Source organism: Apteryx rowi, unplaced genomic scaffold, assembly GCF_003343035.1.
Source record: "Apteryx rowi isolate R43461 unplaced genomic scaffold, aptRow1 scaffold_824, whole genome shotgun sequence".
Lineage (NCBI taxonomy): Eukaryota > Metazoa > Chordata > Aves > Apterygiformes > Apterygidae > Apteryx > Apteryx rowi.
This window is the reverse complement of record NW_020451121.1, coordinates 162072-179694: the sequence shown is the minus strand read 5'-3', so window position 1 is coordinate 179694 and position 17623 is coordinate 162072. Positions and strand designations below refer to the sequence as shown.

The 17623-nt window shown below is 38.8% G+C and overlaps 1 protein-coding gene across 8 annotated transcripts; it reads left to right on the top strand.

Annotated features, from left to right (window-relative positions):
- Nucleotides 1-1189: 1189 nt before the first annotated feature.
- Nucleotides 1190-17621, top strand: BIVM (basic, immunoglobulin-like variable motif containing). Of its 8 annotated transcripts, none has more exons than XM_026089639.1 (11): nucleotides 1190-1387; nucleotides 3342-3929; nucleotides 5449-5575; nucleotides 6430-6525; nucleotides 6612-6716; nucleotides 8536-8630; nucleotides 9942-10074; nucleotides 12363-12434; nucleotides 13280-13363; nucleotides 15217-15313; nucleotides 16145-17621. In XM_026089639.1, the coding sequence occupies exons 2-11, from the start codon at nucleotides 3440-3442 to the stop codon at nucleotides 16433-16435; spliced, it is 1590 nt and encodes a 529-aa protein (XP_025945424.1). In that variant the 5' UTR covers nucleotides 1190-1387; nucleotides 3342-3439; the 3' UTR covers nucleotides 16436-17621. The 8 variants fall into 8 exon arrangements, with proteins under 8 accessions (XP_025945424.1, XP_025945425.1, XP_025945422.1 ...); XM_026089640.1 differs by lacking the exon at nucleotides 1190-1387 and adding an exon at nucleotides 1778-1800; XM_026089637.1 differs by lacking the exon at nucleotides 1190-1387 and adding an exon at nucleotides 1884-1932.
- The last annotated feature ends 2 nt before the right edge of the window (nucleotides 17622-17623 follow it).

Below are 17623 nucleotides of genomic sequence, written 5' to 3'. Positions count from 1 at the left end.
AAATTCTGAATTTGGTATAGGTCTTGTCTTACTTGTCTCCACGGACTGGCAAACTTGGCTGTGCCACCAAGCATGAGAGGAATTTTGCGACTTTCCTCTGCCTAATCACTGAGAACTATCAAACAACTCCCACATCCTGATGCTTCTTTCCATTATTGCTGTGCCTCTCATACTAGTTGGATTAGGGGCTCTGTGATTTACGGGCAATACGCCATAGTTAATAATATCAAATCTTTTGTTAGCAGGAGACCAACTTTTTGATCTTCCTCCAATTTTTATTTTAATTTTGTGATAACTACATAGCAAGCCATACAAGCAACCATTTAATGTTACAAATCTGAGTATTCTGAAATAAATAAATATTAAATAATTGTGCAAGTGCCCAAAGTGCGCCATTCATGTCTTCAATGTCACTGTGTTTGCTCATGTTGAAAATATGCTAACTGCAGTGAAGAAAGGGGAAGTATTTTCAGCATTTCTAGGCACTGTTTTTTCTAAAATTTTCCAGAAGCATTTTTTTTACTTGTGGTACATTTTCCTTACTAGTATCAGAGAGAAACCAAGAGAAAACTGATACAAATGAAAAAATCAGATATCTCTCCCTCCTTCCCCATGAGGAACCCAAAGCTCTGCTTTATGCCCCCACATTTTCTATACCCTGAATAGGAAGATTTAGCTGCCTTAAAAGGGTGATCCTAAATTTAAGCCAAGATTTGCCGTGAGCCCATTCTTCTACTTTAATTTAAGGGCTGTTCAGGGTAGGAGGAGCAGGCCTGGCAGCCAGGAGCGAAATCCAGGACAGCCTGCTCCCTTTGGGGTACGCCAAGCCCAGAGGAGCTGCCTCTTGCTTCATCTCCCGGCCAAAACAACCTTCTGCTCTTGGCTGCGCTGATTGATTGGGTGGGGAGTGTTTCCATATGCAATAACCTAAAATTTGATGGTAGGAGGGTGCTGAGGCCACGTTTCCCAGGCGGGGCCAGTTTGGGGGGTTGTGCACATCACACAACGGCGGTAAGAAGGGACACTCAAAGTAAAAGGGGATGTCTTTAATGAAGGTAGGTGATCCCAAAGCTGTTGAGCTAGGAATTTTGCTGGTTTACCGTTTTGGAGCTGGGTAGCTTTGGTCACCACGTATATTCGTTTGGATGATTGTCAGCAACAGGTAATTTATAAATGGAGTTTCTGCAGCCAGGCATCCATTAGTCATCATAGCTCTACTTTTTCAAATGCATCTTCCTGGCAGAGATCAAGCAGGTAAAGCCAAATTTCGGACTCTTTCCAACCTTTTTTTTTTTTTAAAGTATCTCCAACCCGTCCTTCCCCTCGCCGTCCTTCTTGCCGTTTCCGAAATCCCTCCGCTGAAACACCCTCTCCGCTCGGCCGGCGGGTAAGAGCTTTCTCTAGCGCCGCGTAGCCTCCGCTCCTCCACGTGCGCGGCGCGCGGCAGGGGGCTGCTGAGCGCCCCCCTCCCCCTATCGCCGCCGGCCGAGCCGCTCTTCCCCTCTCCCGCCCGCCCCCTGGGCAGCAGCGGACGAGACCATGGGAGCACCCATGGCGGGGGGGGGGGCGATGGGGGAAGGAAGGAAGGCAGTAGAGGTGCCTCTTACGGCGGCGCGCCGCCGTCGCCGCCCGGGCAGGAGAAGCACGGGCGGTTCTCCTGACGCACCGTGAGGGCCCCCGGGGTGTGCGCGGCCGCTGCGCGGGGCGGCCGCCCGCGGCCTCTCCCCGGGCAGCTGCGGGAGGTGGTAGCTGCCCGGCTGCCGCGCGGCGGCGCAGGCGGAGGGGGAGGAGGGGGCGCAGGTGAGCCCCGGCGCGGCGCGGCTCCGCGTCCTGTCCCCCCGCGCCCGGCGCGCAGTGGGCGTTTCCGGCGCGCTCCCCCCCCCCCCGCTCCGCCGCGGCCGCGGGCAGGCGACGCAGGCGGGCGCCATGCAGGTAACGGGCCGCGCCGCCCTCCCTCCGCGGATGCGGCACCGCCGGGCGCTGGCAGGCGGCGGAAAGGGGCGGGCTGGCACTCGCGGCGAGCGATGGCGCCCCCGGCGGGGCCCCTGGTGCCCCCTCCCCCATCCCGCTGCTGTTAACTCTGGAACCGACTGGCGGCAGCAGACCAGAGGCTGTCGCCTCTCCGCGGCCCCCGCTGTGGCCGGGCCCGCGGGGGGGGGGCGGTTTGGGGGCTGCTGGCCGCTGCTCCGAGCCGTGGGCGGCCCCCCAGGCCCCGGGGAGCTGTGCAGTGCCCCGGGTGGGTGAGCTCCTGGCGGCGCCGCACCCCTGCGAGGCTTAGGCCAGCTGGAGCGGATCTTGCCGGTGGAGTGCTCTGCAGAGTGGGCCAGCAGCAGTAACGCCGCTACCACTGCACTTATTCCAGGCAGCTAATAAATGCACATATGTGTTTTTCTACTTCCTTGTGATCTTTGCAGCTGCTGAAATCAGAGCTACAGGCTTGCTGGTATTTACTTACAAAATGCATTTCTGTAAGAGGAAGGTTACTGCACTGTGGGTTAAGTTCAGAAGTCAGCATTGCAGAAGTCTGCTCTCCAATACAACTTTGTGCAGTGTTTTCCATCTGTGGAATGTGTCTTTGCACCATAGAAGCGCAAACTGCTGAAATGACAGATACTATCAGCTTGCTTTAAAAAAAAGAAGATAATTAAAAGCAGTTCATCACATGTGCTTCTAAATCTGTTTCTGGTAATTCTTAGCTACTGTAAACAAAACCTGACACTTTTCTTCCTGCTGTTCTGAAGAATGGGAGGCATGCAAAAAGAAAAGAGAACCTTTAAAAACCATACAAAGAAAGCAGTGAAACCAATTAAATCAAATGTTGTCAATTCATTATAAGCAGAGATTATAGTTACCATCATTTTCTGTAAGTTTGAACTTCACTTGCATCAAAAATAGGGAGGATTTTTCAGTTATGTGACCTTAAGTTGCTGTCTCTGTAATTTAGTAATTTGCATAAATTATTTTATGCTCCACATATGTGAGGTATTCTGACTGTGAAGGAGCAGAAGTGATCAACCACAATTATGTAAGTGTAGGAAACTTATTTTTTTTAAATTCTATGCTGATTTAAAAAACTAATTTCACATGATGTCATCATCGTAGTATCACCATAGGGTGTGGTGTTGGCATTTCACAAATAATAAAAAGTTCCATTTTTAGAAGTCTAGAGATGCTTGGGAAAAAATATGTAGCAGTGTGTGCAGTGATATATCTTGAAGGGTATTTCAGCTTTTATGGGATGTAAGTTCAAAAATAAGCTTTGTATATATTTGTATGTTGATTGATTATCAGCTGAGGCACCTGTACTAACTTTTCTTTTTTCTTTTTTTTTTTGTTTTCAGGTACCTCATCAATAGCTTGCGATGACGTAGACTGTGTTGTAACTACAATTTAAATACATATATTCTTAGCTGTATAATACTTTTTTCAGTATCATTCAATGCCTAACATTTCAGAAGATGAAAAGGAGAATGGTTCTGGAAACAATGGAAACACTGAAAACAGACCTGGGAAGGAATCCCCAGAAGCTTCTCTTCATGATCCTATAAAGCCATACTGCATGTCGGATGCCTCCACTGCATCACTGGTTTCTAGGGGAGATGGGCATTATCCATGGGGATGTCCTGTGACTCATACAAGAGAGAAATTTTATACCATCTGCTCAGACTATGCTTTTTTAAACAGAGTAACATCTAATTGTAAAAGCCCAAGTGCTTCAGTTAGTGCCTGCCTGTCAGGCAGTGCAGCCTTAAATGTTGGTGATAACACACCTAGCTTAATCGGCATTCAAACAGGTGTTTCGGAGATAATCTATAGCGAAGAAGCTGACCTGGAAAGCTTGTCTAGCAGTCTTGGCAAGCTTCCACTGGCATGGGAAATCGACAAATCAGAATTCAACAGCATGACCCCAAATCTGAAGAACAAAGCAGGTAAGAGGCTGAACATTTGGAGCTGTGACAGAGAAAGGTTTCATGTTTAGAACTTATTGTGGAAGGGGAGAGTCAGCACTTCTATCTCTCAGTGAAGTGCTGTAGAAGAGCCTATAAGTCATTTCTCACAACAGGAGGATCTGTCTGATAGAAAGGGAGTGGGTGAAGAAGGAGGAGTGAAGGACAAATGTAGCTAGCTAGGTAAGCGCCACTAAAACAAGGCTGGCTTTTATCTAACTGTTTGCGTGCTTTTTGGCATTGTTTGCAGTTTGCTTTTTCTTTTTTTTATTAACAGCACCCAGTGCATCAGTAATTTTTTTAACTATTAAGTACAGATTTATGATTTGCAGAAATATTACAAGGTTCTTCAGAGATGGAAGAACAATCTGTATTTTGCACTTATAAATAAAGCCCAGCTCTTCTTTAATAAGTAAGTGGAATCATTACAGTTATCTAGGAAAGCAGCTGTTTTCTGTAATGAAACTGTGTATATTTTGTTTTGCTGTATGTATATGATGTTAGGGAACCCATTTCTGTAGAACTGTTTCCTTTACTGCCTCCTATAATCTTTCTCTACATAGTCACAGATTTCAGCTGTGAATCAAGCATTTGCACACACGTGGCTTTCTTTGTCCTGTAATCCCTCTGCTTGTCTAGAGCCGCTTGCAGCTATTTCATAATGTGTTGGCTACCTAGGCAGATTGCTGTTTTGTCTACCTTATTGTGAAACCAGTTTAGCAAAACTTAAATATTTTTTGGCTAATTGCAGTTGTCTTTTTACATGTACATGTAGTGTCCTTAAATAAAAATAAGAAACAATGATAACCTCTTACAGGGAGGTCAATTTTGCTAAGATATATGCAATATATTTCATTCGGATATGATGGCTTCAGAATGGGACAGAAATACTCCTGCTGTGACGTGTGGCTCAACTGTTTTAATTTGCCACTGCCTCAGTGGTTTACAAAAAGGAAAAGACCTTGGGGGTATATTATTCTTACTGAATTTGCATAGTAGTTTCCATCAGAAAGTGTAGCTGGCTATGCAGCTTGGCCATGAAAAACAAATATTTAATTATGTTTCCCCATGTATTTAACATTATGTGATGGGAAGTTTATGCTGGTGATCGCTCCCTCCCCCTGTCCCCCCCCAGTGGGACAGCATTATGATAGCTGTGTATGATTTTTCAGAGAACCTGTTTCTGGGATGGCTGATTTAACTTGTTAGAAAGTAATCAGGTTGACTGTCCCATCCAAACAGTTGAGCAGGTGATCATTACTTCTGCTCAGGAAAAACAAGATGCTGTTTAGGTGGTTCGTGTGTGCTTTACAAACCTGTTGACAGTCTTGATTGCTGATTTAAGCTTTTTCTTCGATTAATGTTTGGTCCCAGTTTGCATTTAATGACACAGCTAGCATCTCTATTTGAGATGCATGCTATTAATAAAAATTTTCAAAGAGAAAGATTCAATGAGGAAGGTAAACCAGCAGTTTGTTTGCTTCTGAAATCTCTTTTGCAGGCAACATGAAGAAACAAGTAACAAAGAAAAAATCTTTAGACAAAAAAAGCAAACARTGCAGAGAGTGTCCTCAGCGTTCTGCTCTTGAAGAGGTGAAAGACAGGAAAGTGTTGGACCTCCGGAGATGGTAGTATTTATGACCTGTATTTAAGATTATCCCCGTATAGTCTGTTGGTAAACGCTGTTGCTGATTATCTTATTTAAAACTTATTAATAATATTTTTTTAGTAGAAATATTGTGTGGGGTATGAGATTTAGTCTTTATATGTTTAACATACTTTCCACAGGATGGTGAGAATAACAGCTTCCCTCCCATATGTTAAAATACTAGGAGCATTTTGCTTTCTAAACAATTTTCCCTTTCAATAGGAAACAAGTTATGGGGGGCTTTGTTGCTAATAAAATGTAAGTTCACTAGCATGGTCAGGCAAAAAAATAACCTTGCATGTAATCGTCTTACTCACGATTTTTCTTTTGGTTTGGAAATACTTGAGCAAAATTTATCCGTTCTACCCAACCTATGAATGTATATCATATGGACGTAGTTCACTAAGTTCACTTAATTTAGTGAATTCATCTAATTCTAACTTGCTGTATTTCTGTGACATCAGGAAATTAGAGTCCTGGGAACCTGTGGCCCAGAATCACATTCATTAGTAAATTGGTAGAGATGCAATTTACTAAAAGCTTGTGTGTTAAAAGAGACTGGCTGAAACTGTATATTATATTAGTATGCAATCATTTACCTACAATATCATTAGCAGAGAACTTTTTAGGGGCTGCTAAAAATTTGATGGTGACTCATTTGTATGAAATAAGGTTGTTGTGTCTGACAAACTTGAAGGAATTGGGTTAATGTATTTGCTCCAAATTTTTTAAAAATAATGCACTTTTTATTAAAATCATTATCATACACAGAAATACTTCAGGATGCTCATGTGGCTAGCTCAAGAATGCTTACTGACTTTTTTTTTTTAATAGGTATTGTATTAGCCGACCGCAGTACAAGACGTCTTGTGGAATTTCATCCTTAGTGTCTTGCTGGAATTTCTTATATAGTACACTGGGGGCTGGAAGGTAAGTCACACTTAGACCACTTTACCTCCAGAGAGTCTAAAATATGTTTTTAATTACTTTATCAAACAAAATAAAATTTTTTTCAGCTTGCCACCTATTACTCAAGAGGAAGCTTTGCACATACTGGGTTTTCAACCACCATTTGAGGAGATTAGATTTGGTCCTTTCACTGGAAATACAACTTTGATGAGGTATGTCTGGTACTCTTGATGCAGCTAAAGTGTTAATATATGCAAAAATAACATGATAAAGCTGAGAGTTAGAATCTCTAAAAACACAATAGTATTGGTGTATTTAAAAAAAAAGGGTGTGTGTGTGGCTGATACAAATTAGTCATCTAAGTTTTCTGAATAATGAAGAATATCTGGTGCTCTGACAGAGCCCAAAGGAACTTTTCAAAAAGAGCACTAGCCATTTTATATGGTACTATGTTAGTACAGAAATCATGAGAACATGAAATTCTGTTTGATTTTTGGTTCAGTTTGATTAGTGACGGTGTAATATTCTAATGAATGCAAACACTTTCCTGATTAGGAAAGTTTTTTACACTCATTCACCTGTCTTCAAAAGCCATGCTAAATACTTGTTAATGTCGTTAAAATAGCCTGTAAAGGCATTTCATATAATAATAGCTCTATGTAAAAATTCATTTTAGAATTGAAAATGAGATTGAGTGTTCCCTGCACCTTTACCACAAAAGACTTCTTCAGGGTGGGGCAGGGAAGGGGAATGGGACCGGAGTCACAAAAGCGTTTAAACTTTAAAGTTCTGTTTAACTTCTGCTCTGCTGCTCCCTGGTCTTGGGAAGTTAGGCCTAAAGTCTGTGTGCTTTTTTGTTTTACTAAACTCATAAAAAGTCTTAGAATTAAACAGGGCCAGAAACATATTTTGACAGTGCTGAACATCTTGACAGGGCTTTAATGTGTTATCCATTTGTGAGATTAAAAAATGTTGCAGTCTTTTGCCTGTTCCATCAGTAGCATCTTATCTCGTTAGTATATTTGGAAGGTAATATATATGGTTTGGCACAGCATATGGGTGCTGGATTAGAAAATGTGGCAGCAATCTGTTCTTAAATAATAACATACTAGCTAGATTGTTGAGGGCAGTCATGAAAATTTCCTTCTCTGCCTTGATAGACTTATCTTATTTTGTATCTCTTAGGAGTATGTCAGGGTATAGCAGTCCTTTCAGAAGAAGCTGATAGACTAGTCTGTCTCTTTATATTAACAGTATGTAGAGCAGAAAGTAAAACCTAAAATTCTTCTTTCTTTTCCTAATGTGAGTGTGCTATGCCCTGCACTAGTTATCCTAATTTTTTTTTTCCCACTCTCTGCCCAATCATTTTTTAAGTACTTGTCAGACTGGAAAACGGGAGGGCTGAGAGGCAGATCCATCCTAAGATAGCTTTATAATTCAGGTGCTGTCTTGAGATGTGAATTTGAATCTTCTAGTGCAGAAAAATGCAGTGAATATCTGAGACCAGTTGTTACTTATTGCTGCTGTGAAGAGTTCTGGTATGGGATTCCTGAAATGCTTTGGGATTGTGAATTGTATGTGTTAAAAGCCAAACATGACATGCAGGAAGTCTCACTAAAGAGTCGTGCCTTTTAATGGCTGTCTTAGAAGGTTCTCTTCATGTAGCATGCAAACCATATTTAAAGTTTAGCACTTCAGAAACTGAACTTTTTTCTGAAAGTTAGATGGAACTGGACTGAACACAATAGGATGAATGTTTTCAAATCTAGCCCTTTGGTTATTATGCACAGATCTGTGCCAGGTCTGGAAAAACAAGATGGAGAAGGCTTTAAATATTTATATAGCTTTCTAGGAGATGTTATGTTTTATTTGTATTATGGTAGCATGGTCATCTGAGATCTGTATGCCTGTGGTAGGTACTTGGTACCACATTGAGACTTCTTTCCTAAATTGTTGAAGAGTGGGAGAAAACAAATAAAATTGTACTTACTAATTCTTGAGATACTAAAATCTTTAAGCTTATTGTTTCAGATGGTTTAGGCAAATAAATGATCACTTCCATATAAAAGGATGTTCATATGTTCTGTATAAACCTCATGGGAAGAACAAGACAGCTGGAGAAACTGGTAAGTAGCTAATCCTAAAGCATTCATCTTCCAGTATATAAACTGGAAAAGTCCTACAATGTGTAAGATTTGACAGAACAGATTATGTAAATAGTCCTTATTTGCAGTTTCAGATAAGCTATCAAATAGCTCCAAATTGGCTGGGTTTTTTTTATTTTACTTTTTCTCTTATTTTACTAAAACTTTATTTATACTTTTCTTTTAATAAAAATATATTCTGGGCTGTGGAGTTGCTGTGAAAGAGCTGGACTTCTAAGGTATCCAGGAGGATGCTGCATTTCCAGTTTTGTGCTGCTATCCCTGTTTGCTTTAAAACACAAGAGAAGAGCACATTTCTATTTCTGAGTTTTTTACACAGTTTTCTAAAATGATGAATATACAGCATCCAAGCTACTAATACCTTTATTAAATGTTTTTGCCTTTTAAAAATGCAGTTTTGAAGTTAGTAAGCTCATCCTTCATGCCTGACTGTAGCTAGCATCTATCTCTAAAATTTAGGTGATTACTCTGAATTAGCTGCTGAAGCTACATTTTTCCATTGGGTATACTTTARGTGTGCTAACTAAAGAAAAACTATATTTTTGTATACAGATTATTAATCTTTGAGGTAGTCTGGGTAATTATCTTCAGACCGGAAGGGTAATTTAAAAGAATTGGACTACTGACAAGTTATGGGGAATTTCTTAAAATTTAAAAGCAAACTGCTCTTTGCTGTTGGAATTGTTGTATTTTTCAGGCATCTTTTTTTGTCCTTAGTATCCCATTTGAGAATTCTTTCATATTCCAGTGCTTTTTCTACTCTTTTCCTGAAACTGAGCACTGTAGTTGTGCAACAGAATATGGCATGGCCATATCTGGGAGGTGTTTCCAAGACTATGAAGCTTTAAGAAGCTCATGATATGAAAATGTTTGAAAGCTTTCAGGAGTTCCGGTTTTATCACTGCTATGTGCTACATCTGACTTAGGGCAGTGGGACTGCTTTGTATTGTAGTATGTTTCCTGAGTTCAGAGATACTTTTGGTTCTTTTTTGCAAGGCAAGTAATCTTTAGGGTGACTTTGTTCTAAAAACAATGTCTACTTTATACTGTCTTTCCGTAGTACCCACTCATGTGGCAGATGTTACCTTTTTGTACCCTGCAGGAAATTGAATCCTAAGCTACAAGTTTTAAGTCAAAAGTGTATTTTGTATGTGCCTGTCGGTTTAAAAAAAGCTTTGCAACTATTTTATATTATCACATAGATTTTTTTCTGCTGAATGCGTAACACAGGATCAAAAGCACTTTGAAGTGTAACCTGATCTTTCTTTATAGCTGCAGGGGCCCTGGCAAAGCTAACACGTGGACTGAAAGATGAATCAATGGCCTACATCTACCATTGCCAAAATCATTATTTTTGCCCAATTGGATTTGAGGCAACTCCTGTAAAAGCTAGTAAAGCATACAGGTAAGATATTGTGCTTATTTTTATTTTGGTAGAGAAAATCTACAGAGAAATTTACTGCAAGTTGATACCATTTTTCTCCCTCAATAGTATTTCAGTGCAAGCTGGAAAAGCATTTATATCTGAACTAGCAAAATACTACTGTGTACTTTGAAAGGCTGGATTTTACAAAACTAAGCACAGCTTAGATAACTGGATGAGAGAATTTAAACAGAAAACTATGAATGGTATTAACTTTTTAAAAGACATTTTAGACAGGTGTAGAGAGGGTAGTTTCTTACCTGAAGGGCAAATGAAGGCAGCTTTGCTGAAAAACAAAACTATATAGACTGAAAAAAGCAAGGTAATTTTTTTAAATGAACAGAAAAAAACAAAAACACAACTAATTAGGTGGGAGAGTCTGTGCCCAGAGAGCTTAGGGAAAAGAAGTGTGTGTTTGGGGATTTTCTTGATAAGCTAGAAGTAAAAAGAAGCTTAGCTATTGATTAATCCATTATGAAATGGTAATGATGAAACTTGCCATTGCAGAAATAAGTGTTTGTGTATGGTGAGAATATAGAGAATATTGCAGTAGTGCAGGATGCTGTCCACATACTTTTTTGCAGTGATTACTAAGAATAATGATAAACTGCAACTCCTGGAGTTTAAGGCTTTGAAAAAATAAAGAGATCTGAATAATTTATTACCAAGAATCTTAAAAAAAAAAAAAAAAAACCCAAAACAAAAAACAACAAAAAATAAAAACAAAAAAAAACCACCACCACCAAAAACCTCCTAGCTGATCTGCTTGAAGAGATCACTAGAATATCATTGTGTTTATCTCTTTTAATCGCTCTTGGAATGCTGGAGCACTTCTAGAAGACCAGGAGAAAGTTAATATGCCAGTTATGACTCAAATGTTTTCAGGTTTTTCAGGGTGACAAACCCTGACAGGATAAAATAATGGAATAGTTGATATGGGTTTCAATTAAATATGGGTTAAAAGATAGTTAGATAATAGAAGTTAGAAGATTAGATTATAATATTGATATTCATATTGGGTTTATAGAAAGCCTTGCATAAAAATACAAAGTTTGGTAAGTTTGACAAATTTTGAAATCTTGAGGCAGTGTATCTGAGCTTTTTGTAAAGCTTTTAACTTGCCACTGTCTGATACGCTGAAAGTAGTTCATGTTTTACATCATTCAAAGAATCATACTAAATTAAACTTTTTTGTCTCAAAGTAGTTGTAAACACAGTATGTTTTGGATGTTTCTGTTGGACTTGCTCATGGTTCAGCTGTTGGTAAATACATATTATCTATGAGCACAAGAAACCAATCTCTGACAAAATCAGAAGATACTGACTGTAGGGAATGCTAAACAATGAAGAGAGTAGGTCGCTGATGTAAGGTGAACCTTTGCTTACCAAGCAGTCTACATTTGGCTGTTTTGAAGAAGTAGTGTCACATCAAGGAATGAAGAATGCTGGCTTGACTTCTAGAGTTCAAAATAATTGTGTGGAGGCAAGAAAGTGTAATCATCTAAGTCTGATCTGCTCCCAGTGTGAGACTGAGACCAAGGGGTCAGTGAAAGCTTTCAGTATATGAACAAAAGAATACAGACATTTTTACTAAGGTTGCCTTCACTGACATGCCGTGCGAGTGAGACGAGTTTGGAAAATATGCCCCAAATGGAAATTCAGCAGCTCAGTCTACTTATGTTTACCAAAAGGTTAATGGCTTGCTTACCTGATCAGATATTAAGTATCTGCACAGGGAGAGGAGAGAAGTAAAGAAGACTTTTGCCTACTAGATTGGAAATGCAGTTAAAGAAATAATATGGTCCAATGGCTGAAAACTTAAGATGCCTTATAGTTTGAATTCTCATTGTTTAGTAGTGAGAGAGATCAACAATTTGAATACTTTAGCAGTGGTTGAAATGAGTTCTCAGTTGTAAGTTTTAAGTCAATATTGGATTTTTTTTCCTAAAAACATCTCTCCTAAAAATGTAATGTGAAATATTGAGTTGGAGGAATGTTTTYAGCCTTGTGTTAGTCTGGAGGTCAGATCATAAGAGCACCATGTTCTCTTCATGTCTTCTAATATATGATTGGGAAAAATGTTTAGACTCCAGAAGCTCTATTAATAGATTCTGCAGTAATTCTTACTTACCTGTTTTTGCATTCTAGTTATGAGGAAGGTTTTTATTTAGAATCGAAACTAAGATTCAAAATAAATCAGTAGATAGGTTGCTAGCCTGAGCTTAAGAGATAGCTCCTAGGTCACCCATGGACTTCCTGTATGATCTTAGGTTGCTGGATTTGGACTCGGGAGACCTGGGTTCAGTTCCCAGTTCAACCACAGACTTGCGGTGTGACCTTAGGTAAGTCAATCTGTCCTGTGTCTTGGTTTCCCATCTGTAAAATTAAAGTCTGCATTATTATTTTACAGGGTATTATATGGATAAAGCATTGCAAACAATAAGGCCATATGCTGTCTAATCCCGTAGGTAGAAAAATCTCAGTTCTTGTCACTGTTGAAACTGAAGTAGTTTTCACAAGCTAATTATGCGCATAAGGTTGCAGAACAGGACTCTGTCTCATCACTGTGCCCTGATGTCTGTCTCAGAGCATCCCTGGGAAAGTTACTGCAGGCTTTGTGTTTCTTGGAAGTTGCTCACAAACTTGAATTACTATCAGTTGAGGGTTTTTTGTTTTGGTGTTCTTTTTTTGCTTAATATGGGTGGATGAATGTTTAGAAGGAAGCTGTTTAAGTCACCAGTTGATTTCGTATACGTTACTTTACAGCTGTTAGTAACAACTGTCATCTGGGATGCAGTTGAGCAGTGAAAGGGGCTCTTTGACGGGTTCTTTTGAGGTTCCACACTCACACGTCTTTACAGAATTCTGTTTCCATTGCTGCATATATATTTAGGTCTTACATTAAGACTGCCTTTCAACAGAGTAAAATTATTTTTGATGGAGATTTTTCTTTTTTCCCGACTAACGAGCAGTAGGTTCTATCTTGCTTCCAGGTCTTGTGAAACTAAAAGCTTCCGTGTATGCAGTTGCATACATTATTTGTAGCACAGGAGCTCATTTTTTTTTTTGGCTGAGGAAACAAATTTAAATAATAGAAAAACCTAAAAAAAAGATAGAATGTTAATCTTTTTTTTTCTTTTTAGTATGCACAATAAGTCTTACTAGGATTGTATCTTCTATTGAACAGAGGTCGTGTCTTGCAGCAAGAAGTGGAATACTGGATCTTAATTGGSGAGCCAAGCAGGAAGCATCCAACAATACACTGTAAAAGGTAGGTTACTTGGTAAGAATTTAAAACCATGTGTTTTCTTCTAAAAACAACATGCATTTCCCTAGTAGGGACCATAAAGTGACTTTTCAGTTCTTTCAAATGAATATACTATAGTTTTAAGAGAATCAAGTGCTCTAGTGAGAGACTTCATGTTCTGACAGTTTATTTTATTCCACTTGAGAAACCAATAATTCTTGCAATTAATATGTTAGCACAAGGGAGTATCCAAGGCCAGATCTGCTGACCCTCTACTCTGGTTATTTGTTCTTTCAGTAACCTCAAGTCTGGCTCTAGCGTTTTAGACCATGTAGCAGCACACACTGACCTATACTGCACATAGGCATGTATAGGCTGCTGAGAGCCAAAGCAATTTTCTTCTGTGTCAGTGTGATGCTGCTGACATCAGTCAGACGGAAAAGACACCTAAGCTCTCTGCAATAATGCCAGTTGGAATTTATAGGCTCTATGAACTTTGGTTGAGTTTAGGCTGCTATTGTGAAAGTACATAGCTGTGTCTTGGGTAAGCATTGGATACCGTGCTACCCTTAGATCTCTTTGCTCAGCTGTAAGTACAGCCTGCAGTCTTTTACAATAGTAGCTTAAATGTGCATTAAAACAAAGAATTTATAACAAAATCTGAGTCAGAAGTTAATTTCCCCCCAGTTAATTATGGAGTGATTTTCTTTTTTCATACATTAGGAAAAAAGCTGTTTGGGGTGTGAGGGGAAAGTCAAACAACTTCTTTGTTTCCTCCTCTTTATTTTCCTAAATACTTAGAAAAATTCTTTTAAAGTACTTCTCTGTTTCACAGTGTGTCAGATCTATTCCAGTACCTAAGACTCAGATAAGTGTCTCAGATCAGTAAGTCAGTGATGTGACTATGTCAGCAACAGCTGGCTATTTTGGACTAATGAGCATTTAAGTGTAACAAAATAAAAATTGCACTATGCATGTGGTTGCTGTACTGAGAAGTGGAGTACTGATATCCCACTGACAGACTTTTTCTCCTGTGGTATAATAAGCTACAAACAGCACAGGAAAAGCTTCCTGAATATGGAATACAAACCTCTAATATTATTTCTGATTATGGAGAAATTTTTCCTCCCACTTCAATCGCACCAGAAGCCAGCAGAAAGTTGTGTATTTTAGGTAGGAGGGCAAAAAGGTTGAAGTAGAAATGTTTTTTCTGAATTTGGAGGGTGATGTTAAAAAAAAAAAAAAACGTATTTGGAGATTGAAAGAACTGAAAAGGTGGTGTGTAGGCTTAAAGATGTCTTGAGTATGGGGATATGTTTCAATTGGGCTAAAAGGAGCTATGAAACTCTGAAGAGCTGAGTGAATGGGGAATGATTGAACTGATAGCTTATTACAGAGGGGAATTAAATGGAAAAGAGGAGTGAGTTATGGTCAGAGCAGCCTGGTAAAAACAGGTTTAATGGGTGAGGAAAAAAGGATTCAAATGACATACTATAAAAGAGTAAGAGATGGTTAAATACAATAAAAGGTAATGTGTTTCCTTGCCTAAACACCTTTCTTCTTCCTTTTACAAAGTGGCAAATTGGTAAGGGTAAGGAGAGCTGATAGTGACTCATGGTGCTCTTACTCAGTTTGGAAGCTGCTTCCCAAGAGTAGTAATGATCACTCTGAATGATGTAACTAGAACTGAAGCCTTTATATCTAGCTTGATGTCTCCTGTACTGAGGCTTTTATATCTTTACACATTAATTTACCTTTAAATCACTGTTAGGCTATTTAAAGATGCAAATATGTATTTATTCGTGTATGTGAATGAGTCTTACTGGTGCTGAGGTTTTATAAATCTCAGTTGGGTAATAATATATTTTATTCTATAGGTGGACAGATATTGTTACTGATCTAAACACTCAAAATCCAGAATACCTAGATATTCGACACCTAGAGAGAGGATTACAGCATCGAAAAACAAAGAAGGTAAGGTAAACTTTATAAGATGGGAGAAAACTCATAGATATTCAGCAAACATACTCATACTTCAGCAGTGTAAGATAGATTAAACTTCTTTTAGTAAAGCTGAAGTATTGCTGAAAACAAAAGTCAAACAGGTATACTTACAGACTTGTCAATTACATTTACTTGCAGGACAAGACATGATGCAGTAGTAGCTTGGTATATGCTAGGATGAACTGGGATGTCTGTATATACAATATTTATGGTTGCAATATTTACCCTTGTTGGCTTAAAATCTAGCAGCAGCAAGGGCAGAAATAGTCTACAGATAAATAATAGACTGATGCTTTTGGTGCATGAACTGCATGTAAACAGGAAAGAAAGTACAGTGGAGTAGGATCAAAAAGAAGAAAATGCATGTTCTGTGGTTTTATCATCAGTGCGTATAGCTTTCTTTTCTATCGATAGGGCTGGTGGGGAATTTATTTTTGATTAGCAGATTGAAAGCCTATATAAAAGTAATAGGCAGGAGGGATGAATTCAAGTGTGGATACTATATGGAAGATGAAGTCAACAAGATGAGAAGGGACCAGAAGAGATAATTTGTGTTAAGGTGGCTGGGGAGTAAAAAGACTAGCAGAAGATAAGTTATATTAGACCATGAAAAGTAAAAAGGATAACTTAAATGATGGGAAAGAAGACAGTAACTGAATTAAAAAAAAAAAAAAAAGCAGAGAGTTTGTGGGGGGGGTTTTTTTGGTATTCTGTTAGCCACGAAGGTCTTTATTTCAAATATCTACTCATGTTATAAATTGCCTATGTGCATTTAACAAAGAACTTTTTTACTTTCATTAGGTTGGAGGAAATCTTCATTGCATTATTGCCTTTCAGAGACTTAACTGGCAAAGATTTGGTCCTTGGAACTTTCCATTTGGAAATGTTAGACAGGATAAACAATCCCAAACACAAGGACAGGGAATTGCCAAATCTGAGAGTGAAGACAATATCTCTAAGAAACAGCATGGACGACTGGGTAGGTCTTTTAGCGCTGGTTTCCATCAAGAATCTATGTGGAAGAAATCTAATCTCCGTGAGAGGAGGAACAGTGGATATCAGAGTTACAATGATTATGATGGAAATGATTAAAATTAACTTTAGAATAAGAGAGCTCATATATTAAAGTTAGTTTTAATCAAGATATAGTAGGGATCTATTAGTCCTAGAATACATATGAATAGAAATTATGGTATAAGATACAGCTTCATAATTATTAAATATATCTGGTTATATGGTTGCAGTGGATGAGATCTGATGTATAAACTGACAGATAAGCACAGATTATTGTACTTTTGTAATCAAAAGTATATATGATAGCAAAATCAATCATTTCTTTTGAAATAGTTGTACTGTGTCCTGACCTTTGAAAACAAAAAAGCAGATTGAAGTGTAATAAAGGGACTTCATTGAAAATACTTAGTATTTAAAAGCATGAAAATTTACCATATGACTTTACAAAAAGGGTTATTCTGCATATTGTATAAGGATAGAAGTAAACATTGCCTTCCTTTTTAACACTCCATTTTATTAAGGCTGTCAGTATCCAGTAAAAAGAAAAAAATCATGTACGTTAAAAACCCTTGTCAGATTCATGGGGTGAATTAATGTTCTCAATTCAGTTCCTAGTAGACTTTTGTCAGTCAGATAATCCTATTTTGTCAAGTGGATACCGGTTACTTTTCTCTTAGCTGGGAACCTATGGTAGGCTGTCAGGATAGCCCGATGGCAGGAAAAGCTTGAGGATGGCCATTCCTTACTGTTTTTCTTTTCTGGTTATGGTAGTTGAATTCTTATGCTGCAATCTCTTGAGAGCACTGATTCACTTAACACTTACTACAAGCTTGTAAAATGCAGTTTTTTAAAAAGCTGCACTTACCATTAGCCAAATGAGCTAGCTGAACACTGTGTTCTGTTGGCAGTTCTTTTCCTTGCTCCTGTCAAACTTTTATGCTGCTCCTTTAATTTGTATGAAGGTGATGCAAGTGCCGAAAACTGTTGGCAGTCCTGATGATATACCTCTAGGCCAGCAGACAACTTGTTTTTTCAGGTGTTCATGTGCAGTCCTTTCTTTATTTGAAGGTTTATATAATTGTTTGCCGAATGACATCTCAGCAACTTTGACTTTCTGTGTACAAACGTTCATACCTGCTCAAGGATTAATTTTTTGACATAAAAAGTTTGTCATGGAATGCAGGGGTTTTGTAGCTTGCTGCTTTTGTTAACCAAAAATGGGAGACTTTTAGACTTTTGTTCATTCAATAAAATCTGTTTTCTATT